The sequence below is a fragment of the Lethenteron reissneri genome, chromosome 27 (assembly GCF_015708825.2).
Source record: "Lethenteron reissneri isolate LAM-NWPU_2019-01 chromosome 27, ASM1570882v1, whole genome shotgun sequence".
Lineage (NCBI taxonomy): Eukaryota > Metazoa > Chordata > Hyperoartia > Petromyzontiformes > Petromyzontidae > Lethenteron > Lethenteron reissneri.
This window is the reverse complement of record NC_083805.1, coordinates 4236424-4254145: the sequence shown is the minus strand read 5'-3', so window position 1 is coordinate 4254145 and position 17722 is coordinate 4236424. Positions and strand designations below refer to the sequence as shown.

General features: G+C 54.6%; 1 protein-coding gene across 15 annotated transcripts in view; it reads right to left on the bottom strand.

Annotated features, from left to right (window-relative positions):
* The window catches only part of LOC133348392 (homeobox protein cut-like 1), a 195416-nt gene that overhangs the window by 24510 nt on the left and 153184 nt on the right, over nucleotides 1–17722 (bottom strand). For 14 of the 15 annotated variants that reach the window (XM_061561171.1, XM_061561176.1, XM_061561173.1 and 11 more), the window contains 8 exons: nucleotides 15213–15380; nucleotides 13087–13142; nucleotides 11677–11725; nucleotides 10514–10613; nucleotides 9211–10052; nucleotides 7390–7534; nucleotides 6776–6937; nucleotides 542–1779 (listed from right to left, as the gene is read on the bottom strand). In XM_061561171.1, coding sequence (XP_061417155.1) covers nucleotides 542–1779; nucleotides 6776–6937; nucleotides 7390–7534; nucleotides 9211–10052; nucleotides 10514–10613; nucleotides 11677–11725; nucleotides 13087–13142; nucleotides 15213–15380 — 2760 coding nt within the window. The remainder of the gene's footprint in view (nucleotides 1–541; nucleotides 1780–6775; nucleotides 6938–7389; nucleotides 7535–9210; nucleotides 10053–10513; nucleotides 10614–11676; nucleotides 11726–13086; nucleotides 13143–15212; nucleotides 15381–17722) is intronic. The other variant, XM_061561177.1, reaches the window with a different exon arrangement.

Here is a 17722-nt window from a genome sequence, read left to right as displayed (position 1 = left end):
GCCGCAACAAACTTCATGCGATGTTTTTTTTTTTGTTATTGATGACCGGGGATGAGTCCATCAACTCCGCTACATTTATAAAACCCTGTCTCATCACAGGCTGATGGTACCTGGATTCAAAACCAGGATGATTATAGCTGTAATCTTCGAGATGAAGAGATGTGGGCGCTAAGGTGGTGAGTTACTAACTACCTCGTCTGGAGTTTGCGTATCTCTCTCCCCGTGGTCACGTGGATTTTTATCCAGGTCCTCCCGATTTCTCCCTCTACATTTAGAATCGACATCACGCGTTGAGAGTATTTGGCTGCTGCGAAACTTTACCACGTGATAAGCCACTTCGTTGAGCTACCACTAGTGGCCAGGTCGCTTCTGAAAAATTGCTGCCTGGTAAAATAAAACCGAGTTTAGTTCATAGTTTAGTTTAGAGATGACGCCAGTGGATAAAGAAAGGGCGATCATGAAGAGGGCTGATGGAAGGGGGGGGAAGAGGACGGAGGGAGGGGAGGGTGGAGTGGACACATCGTTTCGGCGATCGCCTCACCTTCTCGCCGAAGATGCGCTGGCAGATGCCGTTCTTGGTGAGCTTCTCCTTGACGAGGCGCGTGAGCTCCGCCGTGTCCACCTCGCGGTACATGTACGCCTCGTACTGCTCGGGCGTCAGCGGGGGGATGCACGGCCGCGGCGGCTTGCCCGGTACCACAAGCGGCGACTGGGATGGCGCGTTCGCGCCGGCCGGCGGCGCTGACGGAGACGGGGAGGGCGGCTCTGAGCCGCCTGACGCGTCGGCCCCGAGGCTGTGGCTCAAGACGACTGCCGGCGCCATCGCCGCCGCAGCCGCAGCCGCCACTGCGTGCACCACCTGCTGCTGCTGCTGCTGCGGAGAGTCCTGCGTCCCTTCGCCCGCCGCCGGCCCCTTGAGCCGGTGCCTCTGCTGCTGCTGCGGGCTCTGTTGCTGCTGCTGGGGCTGCTGCTGGTGCGGGTGGTGATGGTGGTGGTGCGGATGGTGCGGGTGGTGGTGGTGGTGATGGTGGTGGTGGTGGTGCGGCGGCGGGGGCGGCACCAGAGGCTCGGGCCCAGCCGACGGGTAGAAGCGGTACGCGTCCCTCCGGTAGACAGACAGCGGCGACGCCGACGAGTTGAAGTATGAGGACGAGGACGAGGAGGACGAGGACGTCCGGTATTTGCCGCCACCGGTGATGCCGGGAATGACGCCGCCTCCACCGCCGCCGCCGCCACCCTGCGAGCGGCCGTCCTCCAGCTCCGTCTTCACCCTCTGGATGATGCTCTGCACGAACTCGGCGTGCGACTGAGACGTGGGCACGATGCTCTGCTGCTGCTGCTGCAGCTGCAGCGACGGCGTCTGCCGCCCTTCCCGCTTCACGCGTACAAGCAGCGGGTCGCTGTCCCCACCACCGCCACCACCGCCGCCGCGAGCTATCACCTGCTGCCCGTAGGCCAGCAGCTGCGCCTGTTGCTGCTGGTGCTGTGGCGGCGAGTGCAGGAAGGGGTCGGCCAGCGACGAGGCCGACACAGACGAGGCAGAGGAGGACGAGGACGAGGAGGACGACGACATCGCGAGCGTCGACGATGCGGTGGCGGCCGCAGCGGCGGCGGAGGAGGATGAGGAGGAGGCGGGGTCGCCCCCGGCGACGACCTCCGCCCTCATCATGGCGGCCTGCTGGGCCTCCATCTCGCGGCGAGCCTGCTCGAGCAGCGCGCGGATCGTCTCGTCCGAGCCGCCCTGCTCCGGCACCGGAGACGGAGTCGGGTTCTGCTCCACTGCAGACCGCACACGCACCAAAAAGCGGGTTAGTGTGGTTCGGCGCTGTGATGTACAGAATCAGAATAATGTATTTATACTTGAGGAATCCGATGAGCCGTGGAGCTCTTCTTCAGAGATGTCTCGGAGGGAACGCGGGGTCAGAATGTTACAACAACGCGAGGTGGAGCGGTGGCATTCCGTCACACCTGGAAGCAAGCATTCCACACTTCACGTGGCCTTAAAGTGCACCTCGTCTGGCACAGGTGCCATGATCACGCCGCCGCCAACGAAGTGGCAAATAATGGTGATTGCACAGTTGTTGTTGTTGTGCGTGCGTGGCACGTGTGTTTGTATGCATGTTTGTGCTTATGTGGAGGAGTGGTGGTGTAGTGGTTAGCACACTGCTCTATGAACTTGGTCTCTCTCAGTTCGATTTGTGCCTGCAGGTGACATCAAGTTGCCAATGATATCAGAACCAGTCCTGGGCCTCTTTCCATTTCCCAACCTGCACTGACCGGCGTGGTCAAGTATTCTCAACGACCAGCATGACATCCCAGACGGCACGTGGTGCTGTTGTTGTTTTTGTTTGTATTGTTACTCCTCTCGTTCAGTTTCAACCGCAGCAAACGACGGGGGACATTCCGGGAACCGAGTCCCCCTTGGTGAACCCGACGCAAGGGGACCAGAAACGGTGTCTCCTCCTCCTCCTCGTGTCCCACACCACCAGATTTTCTCGTGTCCCCCATGACCACACTCTGCCTCGTGTCCCCCACGACGCCGGGCCGCTCCGTGCTGCCTCCGCGGACGGTTCGCCACGGCAACGCCGAACGGCCGGCGAACTAAAAGGAACCTCACCCCGCAGCGCGATACGACGACAGGCCACCGAGCCTCGTCTCTCGGCCGCCCTTCCTTCCTGTGATCCGGCGAGCGCCCCGTTTATATTTAGGGCTCAGGGCGATGCCAGAGGCTTAGTTGAAGCCCTCGGCTGAGCTGCCGAGCCCAAATCGGAGGCGACATTGGCATCGGCGTTGATACCGGAACTTTGTCCTTCCGAGAAGAGCACCGCCCATGACAGCGAACAGGGAACAAGGATTCATATTCTTGGTTCTTTCGGTAAAGTCACGTAGAAGGGAAACAATAAAATAATAAAAATATAAAACAATTAAATTATCACGACGTTTCGACTGCAACACAAGCAATCATCATCAGGTGTGAAATCCACAGCAAGAAAATTAGAAAAATTAGAAAAAAGTGCCGTTTTTTTCCGAAAGAACCAAGAATAAAAATCCCTGCAGTCACGAAAGCTTTAAATCAAAAGGAAACAAGGAGTTAAAAGACATCACGAAGGGCGCCGCTTTCAGCCGCTTGCGCTCGACGGAGGTTATCTCTCGGTCGAGCCGGCCAACCAGATTTTATACATCCGGGAAAACGCATGGGAACGACCTTTGACCTTTGTACCCTTGGCCGAACTTGAGTAAGGGAGGAATGGGCGGGAGCGGGAACCGCCACTACCGCAATCGCACGCTTCACCGCTCCGCACTCACCGCCCACCCGCCCCCCCCCCCCCCCCCCCCCGGCTTCTCGGTGCGCTTCCTCTCTGTGTTTAACTCGTTAACCGCGGACATCGCCGCAAAACGGAGGTGCGTCGTGGTGGCGAGCGGCGCTTCATTCCGCGCGCTATGTGGCCACGGGACGGAGCGTTGAGTAAACATATCGATCCGTGAGCGAGCGACGTGTGTCAAATCGCGCGTCCAAGAGTCTCCACAAGAAAAAAAATAAGTTATTAATTCAAATTGTGTCCCCGAACCACGACAATTAATACAATTTGCCAGGGTGGACAGTAAGGGTTGAAGTGGGGCGGGAGGGAGGAGGTAATCATTCAATCCATATTGTTAAATATATGTTTTGTTAGCTTAGTCAGCAATTGTTTGCCAAATGTGCCATGGAACCTATGAGGTTGTAATAAAACTTTCTTTGAACTCGCGTGATTGATAAGAGGGGGGGGGGGGGGGTCACGTCATGTGAAGAAACATCCCCGGAAAGAAAGACGAGTCCTAGAACATGTTTACATTTTAACTTCACACAAAGGGTGAACTGTGGTGCAGACCATAATGTGGTTAACATGGTGGGGGTGGAGCCTGGGTTTGTGTGAGTTCATGGGGACCCAGCTGACAAAAATCAAATCTCCGAACTTTAAACATCATAAGCTCCGATGATATTTGTGAATGCATAATGACAGTGCGCGGCGAAAATATATATTTGGAGGAGGCCTGCGACATCACTTCTAGGCCACTGGGTACAGCTCTCTGGTCAATCCTCTGCTGCATGAGGGGCCTTGACACGTCGTAACGAGTCATGGGGTTTCTTTTACCGTACTTTGACCATGGCAGCCGGTGTGTGGGTTTGTGAAGGCGTGCAGCGCAGACGTGGTGGCATAGCAGTGCAGCACAGCGATGGATTTTTCTGCACTGGGCCATTACAAAATAAGAAAAGTGGTGAAGGTGTACAGGAGTACAATTGGTTACGTAACTATTTCCCATGGAATTAAAGCACACGATGTAAATTATAGTTGTTTACATTGGCTGCACGAGATCAATTTTTCGACCAGTCCGCTGTGGCTACCGAGCGTTATAAAACGGCAAGATGCTGCCGACGCTGCTGCTGCTGCTGATCATCGCTACCGTCGTTGTCATCGCCATCGTCGATAAATAATACGTTGTTATTTTTTTTTAAATAGCGGTCAAAGCACGAACAGGTATCTGGTTTCCTTGTAGGCTACAAGCTCGGGCCGTTATCTGCTAAGTGCTAACAATTAATTATGCACGACATAAACGTGTTTATTTCGACATCGATTCCCGCGCCACAAGCAACGAACGCGCCTCCTAATTGCATCAGCGTCACGGCGAGAGTGCGGCGATCGACAATGGAAAGACACTTTTTTTTTTTAACAACCGCAATGAGAGTGTGGCTAGAATCGCGATCAGAGAAACCTGTCAGGACCATTATTGTTGTTTGTCGCTGTTGTTGTTGTCACTACATCAGAGGTGGCCAGGTGGTTCAAGAGCGATGAACTGTTCATCCTGCGCTGCCGATATCCTGGGTTGGAATCCAGCTTTCGGTCAACCGCGATTAATCTGGATGCTCAAGTGTAGCGAGGGTGACTGCCAATGTGGAGCACTAAAAAAAAGTATGAATATTTATTTTGGTTTTCAATTTATTTGGCTGAATTCCGGCTGCGATCGTTAAGATGGTTCAACTGCCGTCGAACGAACGTGAGTCTCCGTAGCAAGGCGTGTGGGACATTGCACCCCTGACCCCCCCTGGGTGTGCGTGGGTCAAACGGAGCACTTGTAGGGATCTCAGAAGAGGTCTCGTACATGACGGGTTCACTAACCCGCTTTCTCCACTACTGCCATTTCCTGGTCACGTCATCGTCCAGTCGATTTGGAAATTTAACAGGTATACACGATTGACCGATAATTGCCTCCAGAACTCTAGGGTCACAAAGCCATGAACAAGCGTGTGTGTGTGGGGAGTCACCTGAGTTTGATTCCCACTCACGGCCAACACCAGTGACGATTTATCTGAACCGGTCCAGGGTCTCCCCTAGGTTGACTCGGCCTCAAACGAGTACTTGGTGCAGTGTGTGAATATCGTCACTGGTGAGGCAAAGGCGGCCGGGCGTGGTGCTGGCCACCCACCCCCTCCCTCGTGTGCCATGCGGGCCTTCATAGTTGCTTAACAGCACTTGCGCCCACAGTCTGTTAATGCTATACGGGGGGGATCTTTGTCTCTGTATTTGTGCTAGAAAACGGTCCCCAGAAGCAGATGTATAATTTGCCAGTTTTCCCCGGGTGGCCCAGGTTCCCTCCCACACCCAAACACTCCTTAAAGTAGAATTGACCAAACATCTCAATGCGGACCCATCCTCAAGAAGTGTCTTGGAGACTCGAGGCTTTTCCTGAATGACAAAAAAAACCTTGCCATTTTTTGTATCATAAACGTCGGCTCGACGCCGGTCCAACGCTCCGCGTTTACTGGGAATGTTACTGTGGGGAATATGCACCGGCCAAAAAACTCCTTGCAAGCCGCGTCTATGAACGTCAAACGAAAGTGAAAGTTACAACGGAGAGAGAACGCTTTGGGTCTCATCGTGATGCGCTCACAATATACGTACACATGTATGTGCGTTGGAATATTACATTTACCCACGTGTACGAGATACAAAAACATCGTATAACCCTCGCGCCCTTAACTCGCCGTCGGGATGCCTTAGCACGCGAGCGCGTCCGACGTTGAACATATGCGTGTGCGAGCGCACGCACGCGCAACCAGAGTGCGCGCATTTGCATGTGAGGGTTAGCGTGCGCGTGTCTCTCCACGCGTCTCTCTCTCTCTCTCTGTTTTCCTTGGTCGATTCAATCGGAGGCATAACAGATCCTGTAGTGGTTTAACCATACTTGAGATCGAGGGCGTGGTCCGGGATCGGTTCAGATATCCCTCTCGTAGCGACGTGGTCTTAGTGGAGTGGACCTCTGTGAAGCTACTGGACATCTGTTACAAAGAGCTTTGCAGCTCATCGGATTTTTCCAGTGTACATAAATGTTCACATTCTGATTCTTCTGAGCGTGCTAACCACTGTGGCGCCCCTCCAGACCCACTCCCCCATGATGCCATGCTAAATCCCTCTCTGGCCTGTCGAATTCTCACCCCGCATTCCCTGCTGTAATAATAAGTTACAAACGAATACAAACAAAACCCCTGCACAAACAGTGCATGTGCGCAGGTATCACCCTGTCCGTACGGCGTCTTGAGACGGGCGGGAGGGGGGCATCGCAATTGCGCGCTGAACGGAGACAACCTTTTTTTGTATTTTGGGGGTTTTTAAATGTGTAAGGAACGAGCGCGAGCACGCGCGCGGCCCCCTAACCGCGCGCCAAACGCGCCAGTGTGCCGCGCCCGCCAACAACCCAGGTGCTCGCTAAAAAAAAACACACAACGCGCTTTTTTTACCCGACAGTCCGGAACGGCTACGCGGCGGGCGTTTGTCTTTGTCACCGCGCTCGTCTCTCCAACCTTTCTGGGCCTGGATCTCCTTCTTCGCCTGCTCCAGGATGCTCTTGATGGCCTCGTCGGAGCCGCTCTCGGGCGTCTTGATCCTCGGGGTGATGCTGCCTGCGGGGGCGCCGGCAATCAGGTGGGGGGGGGGGGGGGGGGGGGAGGGCGCCAGCGGCCGCAACGGCAACGACAGTGGCGGCAGTAGCAGCAGACGCAAGCAGCGCCGACAGCAGTAACGAGAATGACGAGCAGCAGCAGCAACAACAATTATGGCACCAGTGGCAACGATAATAACAACAGCAGTAACATGAATAGCAGCAGCAGCACCAACGATGATGGTACAGTAGTGGCTCCAGCAACAACAACAACAGCAAGTAGCAACAATTGCAACGGCAGAAGCGACAGCAGCAACAGCTGCGGGAGGAAATATGTTCTTGAGAATGGAACCAGCGGCAGCGGCAGCAGCAGCAGTGCCGTGTGGGGCCGAAGCGGGGGGGGGGGAAGAGAGAGGGGTGTCGGTAGCGGTGATGCTGGTGATGGTGGCGGCCGGACGGCATATGTGGGCGCACCTCTCTGCTTGACCTGGATGGCGCGCAGCGCCAGCACGTTCTGCTCGTCCGAGAGGAACTGCTTCATCTTGAGGAAGGGCTCCTTGCCCTTGACCGTGAGCTTCGACCAGGGCTTGGGTCGAGCCAGGATCTCGCTCACGGAGCCCTGCGTCGAGAGAAAGAGAGGCCGCGTGTACAAGAGCACATAAAGACAAAGGTTCCCCCCTTGCCCCGTGTCGCCTTAACATACTGTTGGGGCTGTTAAGCGAGCAGCACCTATGAATAGGCCGGAGCGGCACATGCGGGGGTGGGTGGCCAGCACCAAGCACAGGCACCTTTGTCTCCCTAGTGGCAATGGTTAGACACAGCACCAGGTACTCAATTCAACCGACCTATGGGAGGCCCAGGAATTGCTTAGATAATCCGTCACTGGTGTTGGTGGCCACGAGCGGGAATCGAACTCGGGTCGCCGGCTTCGGAGCGCGGCGCGTTAGCCGCTGCACAAGTGTACACGCACGCACGTACGCACACATAGAAAAACGCGACACGTTCATCAATGGCTCTGTGGCCTTAAGAGGAAAATATATAATAGGCGAGATTTCGGGCAACGGTCCTTCGTCACAGAACGAGTGTTTTGTCATTTGAGCTTTTTGCACCACTGCCGACGCCAGGTATCCGCCGTACAATCTCGCAAAGAAACGGCACCCTCCAGAGCAGGAGATCCGAGAGAATCGTTTAAATGGCAGCATCGTCCCGAAACAAGCCACGAGACTCGGTGAGGCGTTCCGAGATAACCACATTGTGGTTATGAGTTGACGGCTTAGTAACGACACCAGCATGTAGTGTGTGGTCTTGCCTTGCGAGGAATACCACCCACACGGGGTCTTCAACGTACTCTTTGCAACAAATGCAAGAATCTTGAACCAATTGTAAACTACTGCCTTTGTCAGTGGCTTTCCCGGCTCTCCCTTGCCAAGAAGCCCCGGCCAAAACATCTTGGATCAAAGCTCAACACAACTACAGCAGACTTGGCACCGATATTTTCATGCTTTCCAACTAAGTTTATACATTACCTCTGGCCGTCCGTCTGTCCGTAACGGGCGGGGAGGGTGAGGGAGGGGAATCTATAATAAACTCTCATAAAAATGATGCAATAGTAGCCAAACTTTGGTAGAAAGTTGTATTGCTGCTATTAGAGACCTACCAAATTGAGAACCATCCAAATTGTGAAGAAAAAAGTTGCCCAAAACTTGCAGAAACAAGCCAGCAGAAAATAAAAAGCACTATTAGAAATATGCACTTGCTCCTGGTGCGGCGAGAATTGTGGGTAGCGGGCTGTGGGAAAGTAAGGCGGCAGAGGCAGGAGACACGGCGCTCCCTACGATCGGTGCCCAGATGGGAATCGCTGATGGTTATGAACAACGACCGGTGGACGGCAGCATCGTCGACCAAAAAAAAGGACTATTACCAATCTGCACGCGTGTTCTGCTCTGAAAGCTATCCATCGGCTTCCGTACGGTAATGAACGCTAAAGACGAATTTTGCCGAGCGTTACACAATCGATGCAAGTTTCTCGTACCATCTGTTCTGAGCACCCAATCGCAGTCGGTCACCATTCGCTCGCCCCAAAAAACAAAACCGCGTCGACGCCGCCCGTCCGCTCGCTTGCCCCGTGCCCGCCCCCCGTGCCAGCCCCCCCACGCCCGCTATCTCCACTCGCCCGTGTCCGCCCGATCACCCACGACCGCCCCCCGCTCGCCTGCCTCGCTCGCCCACGCCCGCAACCGCTCGCCCGCAACTCGCTCTCCCGCATCCGCCGCGCCGACGCCGTCACCCCCCCACCTGCGAGAGGCCCAGCACGTAGTGTCCGAAGACGCGCTGCCCGATGTTGTGCTTCAGCAGCTGCTCCTTCACCTGGCGCGCCAGCTCCGTCGTGTCCACGTCCTGCTCGTCCAGTTCTCCCGCGAGCCCCGCGCTGCCGCCGCCGCCGCCGCTGCTGCTGCTGGCGCCCGACGCGCACTCGGCCTGCCCCGCCGCGACGCCGTTGCGCAGGAGCCCCGGTGACATCACCGCGGGCGGCGGTAGCGGGGGCGGCGGCGGCGACGAGCCGCTCCGTGCCGAGCCGGGCCTGGCGACGCCCGGGGAGAGCACGGCCGGCGGGGACGCGCTCGGCGGCCCGTACAGGCCCGGCTGGTGGTAGAGCAGGCTGGACGTGGCCACCGTGGCTGCGGACGATGAGCCGATGCCGCCGCCGCCGCTCGTGCCGCTCGTGCCGCCGCCGCCGCCCGGTGCTCCCGAGCTGGCCTCCTGCGCGGCCTTGGCGGCGTACATGGAATGCAGGAGCTGCACGGGGAAGAACGTCCCGAGCGATCGAACCGCCGCCGCCGCGACTGCTGAACTGGCAGCCGACGAACCGCCGCCGCCGATGCCGCCGCCGATGCCGCCGCCGCCGGCGGAAATCGGTAGCTGCTGCGCCGAGCCGGGGAAGAGGGATGGCACGAGGTCGGGGCTCAGGCCCAGGCCGAGGCCCAGGCCGGCGGCGAGGCCCAGCGCGGCCACGGGCTGCGGGTAGAGCGGCGTCTCGGCCTCGCCGCTCGCGTGGCCGGGCTGCGGCGTCACGCAGCTCGACAGTTCCGAGGGGCAGCGGCTCCCGACGGAGCCGTTCTCTTCCCGGCCGAACGAACCTGGCGGCGGGCGCGAGGGAAGGGCAAGGCAGGGAGGGGGCGAGGCCGCGGGAGAGGAAGGTAGGCCAGGCAATGCCGATGTAGAGCAGAGAGAGCAAAGAGAAGTCGATTAAAATGCACACCGACACATTACTGTCACCGCTTTAGGCTTCGGCTTTCAATTTCAACGTGTTTTCACTTTTTAATCGCGCACCTTTTTCCATCCCCTCTTTAAAGCCTACGTTCGGTCAACGAAGCCGATATTTATATTATCAGCTCTGCTGGAATTCCTCACAAATGTGCTTTGGCAGCCCGCAGAGACCTCCAGAATTCCAACGGAGCCGGCTCGCACCGCCGCGGATTAGTTAACGGAACGATCACCGTGGCAGTCGACCGCCGGCTAAAGAGCCGCGTTTCAGGCACACATTCCTCGGCCAGCCACGCCTCCCCCCCACCCCCGAGGGTCAAGGGTCAAGGGTTACCTCGGGTGTCGCCGTCGAGGATGTGCGAAGGCTCGCTCGCCATCACCGGGGCGCGCACCTTCTGTATCCGGAAGAGGTCGTCAAGGGGTCGGCTCACGACCTGCACGACAGGCGAGAGGAGCGTAAAACAGGGCAGGCACATGGAGGGGCAGACGAACGGTCATACCAAAGGGGCATTGGACAGCCCAGGGTCGTCCATGGTGGGGGGGTGGAGGGGGCCCAGGGCAAATCACACCATGCAGGCCTCCCCCCCCCCACCGCCCCCGACGCTTTAAAACTAAACCGGAAGTATTACATCCGACACGGTGACGTCGAAGCGCGGGGGGGCCCCCAAAGCGCGGGGCCCTGAGCGGTGGCCCCCCCCATTCGCCGTACCCCCAGGGACGGGCTCTGTGGACAGGACCCATCTCTCACAGGGGGCAGTAGGTTGGTAGGTCTTCGAGTCAGATGCATAAATTCTGCATTCCTGCAGTGGCGGGCTGAGAGATAACTTAACCGTGGTTTCTACGCCCGTGAGGCAGGATGAAAGTCACGAAGGAACCCTTCATTACTCGAGCCCACCAACTGGGATTCTTTTGTACCGAGTAACCCGGCTCCTCATGGGCGTCGGTCGGCGGAGAAACGGTTCGGGAGAAAAAAGTGGTTTACCCCTGGAACAAAAATAACCCATACATTTCTGAAGATTACAAACGTCCTCCCGATGCGACGATTAAATGTCAAGGCACAGCGCTGTGCTCGCCCAACAAGTCCACAACGCCTGAGTAGTTATTGTCATTAACAATTGTTTTAAATTGATATTCATAAATGTGTTTGAAAATAAAAACTAGCTACCTTTATTTAATGTTAAATGTGCTTTCTTAGAGGTAGCAACATCATGAACACCAATGCTTGAATGAGTAACGCCATGTTCTGCAGCAGCATCACCACCATTAGCAGGACAACCCTTGTCAATCACAATATATCCATTTTTAGAAGCACTATCATCATCACTGTCATCGTCACATCATCAGCAACATCCTCATTATCATCAGCAGCATTATTATCGTTACATCATCAGCAACAGCAGCAGCATTATCACCATCGTCATCATCACACAATGAGCAGAGCAGCATCATCATCGTAATCAGCGGCAGCGATGCGAGGAAGTGATCGTGGGCCCTCACCCGCGATACCGTGATCCCCGACGTCGCCAGCCCATCGGTCTCCATCGCACTGAGAAACACAACAACAACGAATACAATAATCCCCCGTGTAGCCTACGCACTCTGTTGAGGAAAGGACTGTGAGTGAGCATCTCCGAAGGTTGGCACAGCACTCAAGCGGGGTGAGTTGGCCGGCACCACACCCAGCCAGCTTTGTCTCTCCAACACTGATGTTTAAACACCAGGTAATAATTTTAAGGCTGAGTCGACCTAGGAGAGGCTTGGGACGGGTTCAGGTAATGGATACTGTTGTACCGAGATCAGAAATATAAACTCAGGTGGTCGGGTTTGTAGCGCTAACGACAGGCACACAAATAATAGACAAAGATCCCCCGTGTAGCCTTAACAGACTGTTGGGGACAAGTGCTGTTAGCGAGTAGCACCTATGAAGGTCTCCACGGCACACGAGGGGGTGAGTGGCCAGCACCATGTCCCGCTGCCTTTCTCTCCCCTGAGTGGCGATGTTCACGCACCAGGTACTCATTCGAGGCCAAGTCCACCAGTGGTTGTTATAATGTCGGCACTAGGGGGGGGCACTTTCCAACACTCTCTGCTACAGAGAAACGTTAGCGTGCCTGGGAGTAAAAATTATATAATTCATTGTCCGGGCTGAAATTGATCGAAATTAGGTGAAAGACTAAACTTAATGCGTTGGGTTTTTTTGTGCGGTAATTAGTGACCATAGCCCAAGGACCGGGTTAATCACAGGTGGCCGAAACCTGGATATGAACCCAGGATCTGAACGGTATCGGCTCGGTGGTCTAATCTCTTGAGGCACGTGGCCACAACAGCAAGAACAACCACCGTTCGCCACGAAGTGGCGGTGACGTCACCACGGCACTTGTGCCAGGCTATGTGCACTTTAAGGCCACGTCAAGTGTCGAACGACAACTGGCAGGAGGTCACGGGACAGACCTAGCAGGTGCCACGGGTTGACTGACTTGAGACGACTGGCCGATGCGCCACCTGTGCCCCCTACTGTGCCGACTTGCTGTGTTTTAGCCTCCCGGCGGCTCCGCTCGTTGTTGTGAGCGTCGCTCCTTTCCGCTGTTGCTGGAGGGCCACTGCCTCCAACTGCCACATCCAAATGTGTCACCGTCGCCCAATGTCAATGCTGCGTTTATTTCCATGCTCATTTCTCTCGTCTCATCAACAACAAAACAAATGTTTAGTTCAAGTTGAAAGCGGTCCAACATTTTTGCTGGCTTTAACAAACGCTGCTGAAAAGCATTGGCCTAGATAGCCCCACAGGCTCTGGGACTAGAATGTTATTTGATATTCATGTCTGTTTAATTAACTCACTTATTATTACACATGGTGACACCGTGGATATTTTGAATGAACTGAACGCAAAACACGAACGACCCTTACTTGACTTCAGACTTTATTTCACAGTTTGTCCGGCCTTGGAGCTTTTCCTCCAGTTTCTGCGGAGACAAAGACGGACGGACGGGCGAATTGGGCGAGCGGTCCGTCGCGACGAGTAACGTCACGGCGCGTGCAAGCGGGCAGGGTGTGCTCCTCCGCTCAGTATCGAGGGGTCGCGAGCAAACGCGAGCACTGCGCAATTAAAGTAAGTTGAAAAAAAAAGATCTTATATCGCAGATATGGCCGCGCACTGCGGGCTGTCCGTCACAAACCCGAAGAATCCTCGTTCGCAGTGGGGGGGAAAAGAGATAAAATTCTGTGATGTCATTAAGAGCCGCAACGCCCCTCGCGATGCGACTGCTGCGTGATTCCGCGTGCCCTTCAACGTGTCGCCCTGGAAATTTTTTACGTCTTCATTGTCATCGACGAACCCGTGTTGGGGTGGGGCGGCAGCAGCGTAGGGCTTGGGCAGGTGCCGCAAAATAACAGCTGCTCGCTTTCTGGGGGCTGCGCGTTCTTTCAAAACCAAGCGGCGGCCAAGAAAAATTTTCATATTCAGCAATAAAAAAAAAAGTCATAAAAATAATGACAGAGGAAAGTGTGGCGCGGGGAAAGCATTTGATAATTACGCGTACGCTTTTATCTGCGCCACTGCACCCATTTATTATAAATAAACCACAGAGAGGCTGTAGGTGTGGGGACTACAAACGTGTTTTTGCACGGGGACTCATTAGAGGGCATCTGATTGGCGCGACTCTGACCTTTATTACTGCCAGGCACTAATTAACACGCGCGTGGGACTCTTAATTGTGCTTTCTCTCTCCCACTGCACTGTCACACTTGTCCAAACACAACTACACACGCACACTCGCGCACACACGCGCACACACACGCACATGCACAGGCGCGGAAGCAAAGCGTCCGTGGAGGCGAGAGATCGGCCTCACCGAAGCCGCAAGGTCGACAATTTCACAGCGGCATAATTTCACGGTGTATCCGTCCCCGCAATCAAATATAGGCCGAGGAGGCACTGTTGCTGCCCGTGAGCTCGTACGTTGTTTTTGAACGCGTCTGGACCAGGATTTTAACTGCCTTGACAAAAAAAAATCAGCGCACCAGGGAGACATAAACCACTGCCCATAAACTGCTAAAATAGCTCCCGGAGACTCGCAATCCGATCTCACGGGCTGCGGCGACTCGTGCAGGGAGCGACGCTTGAAATAAGGGCCGCTGTGTCACGCAGTCTCAGCTTCGGGGCTCGGAACACCCGGCTGCACTTGCGGCCTTGTCTCTCCTGCTCCCGTGAAGCGCCGCGTGTTTGAGACCCGTCAAACCGTACACGTTGAGGAAAAGGAGGTGGGGGGGGGGGCAACGAGAAGTGACTGGGATGCTTTGCACGGCACGCGCCGCAGCCGTTCCGTCCACGAGGCGCGCGCCTTCGTAACGAGCAATGAACTGTCGCAAGCCACCGAGTTGGCGAACGCGATGCCAGGTTTATTGCAACACGTAGGCAACGGTGACGCTGAACAAAACTTATTTTACTTTACCAGGTAAGGCCCACTGAGCTATACTGTATAGCTCTTTATCAGAAGCGACCTGGCCACGAACGAAGTGGCCTGTCGTGTGGAAAATGTATACCAGCAGAAAAAAAGACTCTAAACGCGTGACGTTAATGCTAAATGTCGAGGGAAAATCCAGAGGACCCGGCGAAAAATCTACGCGACCACGGGGAAAGAGACACGCAAACTCCAAATATACTGGAGGTGTCAGGGTCGGGATCGAACCCACGACCTCCTGTGTATCAGGCGAGGTAGTTAACATCTCCGAGCCACCGTGATGATGATCAGAGAGAGAGACACGCAAACTCCAAATATACAGCAGCAGGCGTCAGGGTCGGGATCGAACCCACGACCTCCTGTGTATCAGGCGAGGTAGTTAACATCTCCTAGCCACTGTGATGATGATGAGAGAGAGAGAGACACGCAAACTTCAAATATACAGCAGGCGTCAGGGTCAGGATCGAACCTCCTGTATCCCAGGCGAGGTAGTTAACATCTCGCCACCATGAGACCGGAGAGCGGGGTGGGGGGGGAAGCCGGGCGGCGCGGAAGCGAGCGCGGGGACCGCACCTGGATGCGACGGTTCCTCTCCTGCAGCTGCGCCTCCATCTGCAGGATCTGAGCGGTCGAGGTCTCGCGCAGCTTGACGAGCGCCGCCTGAAGGCGCCGGATCTCGCCCATGAGCCACGAGATCTCGCCTTCCTTCTTCAGCACCTCCATCTCCAGGTTCCGCGAGGTCTGCCGGAACAAGCGCGGCGGCGCCACGCCCGCAGCACGCCAGTGAGACCAAGCGAAGGGAAAGCGTTCGAGAATTCTAAAATGACAACGATGCGATTGCTTCACGCAACCTCACCCAATCAAAGAAACGCGTCGACTGTTGTTTGTGACGTCACGAGGGCTGTTTGGTTTAGGCTGCCTGGCGTTTTACGCCTTTGGGCCTGCGCTCAGCGACCTTCATAAATTATAAAAAAAACGATAACACCCAAAAGGTCCGCAGATATTTGTTCACGAACCCACCTGACGTACTGCTCGGGAGTTTCATACATCTATACGTGGCCCCCACCAACCCATGCTTACACAGCGGCGGGTGTCACAGGCACGCGTGCCACCAGCCCCGGGCGGAAACACACTGCCAGATGCCTGGCAGTGGTGACAAACACAATAAGCAAAAACACCTCTTCCCGAGTTGACAAACGTCATCTCAAGTTTAAATGAAAAATAAACAAAACTCAACAAATCAACCAATTACGCTGCAATTAAAGGAAAAAAATGTATAAAGTAACTTTATAAACATACCTGTCAACCCACATGGTTTACCACGTATTCTTGTACAGCGAAATTGAGTTTTTAGGTCCATACGGCATACGGCCGTTTCAATATGGTGAGTGTACTAGTGGTGAGTGTAGTAGTGGTGAGTGTACTAGTGGTGAAGATTATCTATTTGTGTTTCTCCCTTGTGATGGAACTTTGGAGGATGAACATTGAGATTTATAAGGGCACGGGGTGAACAATAAGGTCTGAATTGTTCTGTAATAAGGTAGGCACTGGTAAGGGGTTGACGGGTATGTATATATATAATAGGCAACGTTTTGGGAAATGGACCCCCTACTCTGAAGAAGTTTCTTTTCTCTTTCTCAAGTGCCACTGCTTGTGGAGTATCACAAAAATGCATTGTTCGGTGTGAAGGAGAATGGAAGAAAATAGGTAAAGACGTGCGACTGTCCCTTGCCGCATTCGCTCCACAACAGGCCGCAGAAAACAAATGGGATGGCCAGCTGCACGGCGTCTCGAGAGCCTAGAAACCGGCTCTGCAGAGAGCCAGACAAAACCAGGAACTTGCCAAATTAGTTGACTCGCCGGTGGAAGCACTTCCGACCAAAATACGAACCGTGCTCTGTAAACCGCAAAATTTTCACAATCGAAGGGATAAATCCCCATAACATTAAAAACACACCCCCACGTTCGCCGATGAGGAAGCGACGTTTGCGAGGAAAAAAAAAACTGCTTTGAAGCCGAGGGTGGGGGGAGGGGGGGATGTGGCTTCTTCCGAGGCCACTCGCGCACACGCAGGTATATAAAAAAAGCACGTGCATTAAAAAAAATGAGCCAAAAAAAAATGAGCCAATGAGCAGCACTTTTGACAAAGCGAGAGCCGCCGCTATCACTTGCGCTTCAAACTCCAGTTAGCTCATTCCGGCTCCGCGAGCATCCGGTTTCACGTAAATGCGGACGAACACCGGCTGACTTTGGCCGGGGCTGGATCACCAACGTCACCAGGATCAAAAACCGTCCACGGCTGAGAAGGAAGGAAGGTGACTGGCAGCTGGCGAAGAGAATTCCCCCGGTGGGGAAGTCCAATGCCGACGAGCAGTGGGCTCTCTTTTCTTCCGCCCGGCCGACCCTGTCCATCAGGCCCCTCTGGACGTAGAGATACCTCCCCTGAGTGGACGACGACCAGGCTGACGGGGCGGCCACAGCCTCGTGGCTGTAATCAGATCGAGCTGTAATCAGATCGAGCTGTAATCAGATCCAAGCCTCGACTGGCACGGCTGGTTGAGGCTCGGAAGGAAATTTTTGCTACCCGGCACCTTCCGTCAGAAACCCATCGCCACGGCGCCCCGAATTTCGATTTCTGTTCAATCGAGTCTCTACTCGAATCGATTCGACAAATGTCAGTAAAAAGAACTCAAATTACTTATACACTATTAACCGTTTGCTTTAAGTAAAAAAACTGTTATTGGTGAATTCACCAGCTTTAAATATACTGGATATTTGATTGTTTGAATACAAATATTTCAGTGAGTTTTTAAGTATAACATTCGACCGACTATATTTGCGAGGTCTGTCCGTAAATTTTCTCCCGCATATCGGCCATGAATTTCACCAGGTAAGGCCCACAGAGCTATATGGATATATTTCAGAAGCGACCTGGCTATCACAAATGATAGCTCAGTGGCTTATCATGTTAATAGCAGCCAAATACTCCAGACACGTGATGTTGATTCTAAATGTGGAGGGGAAAACCGGAGGACCCGGAGAAAAATCCACGTGACCAAGTGGAGAGTGAGACATGCAAACTC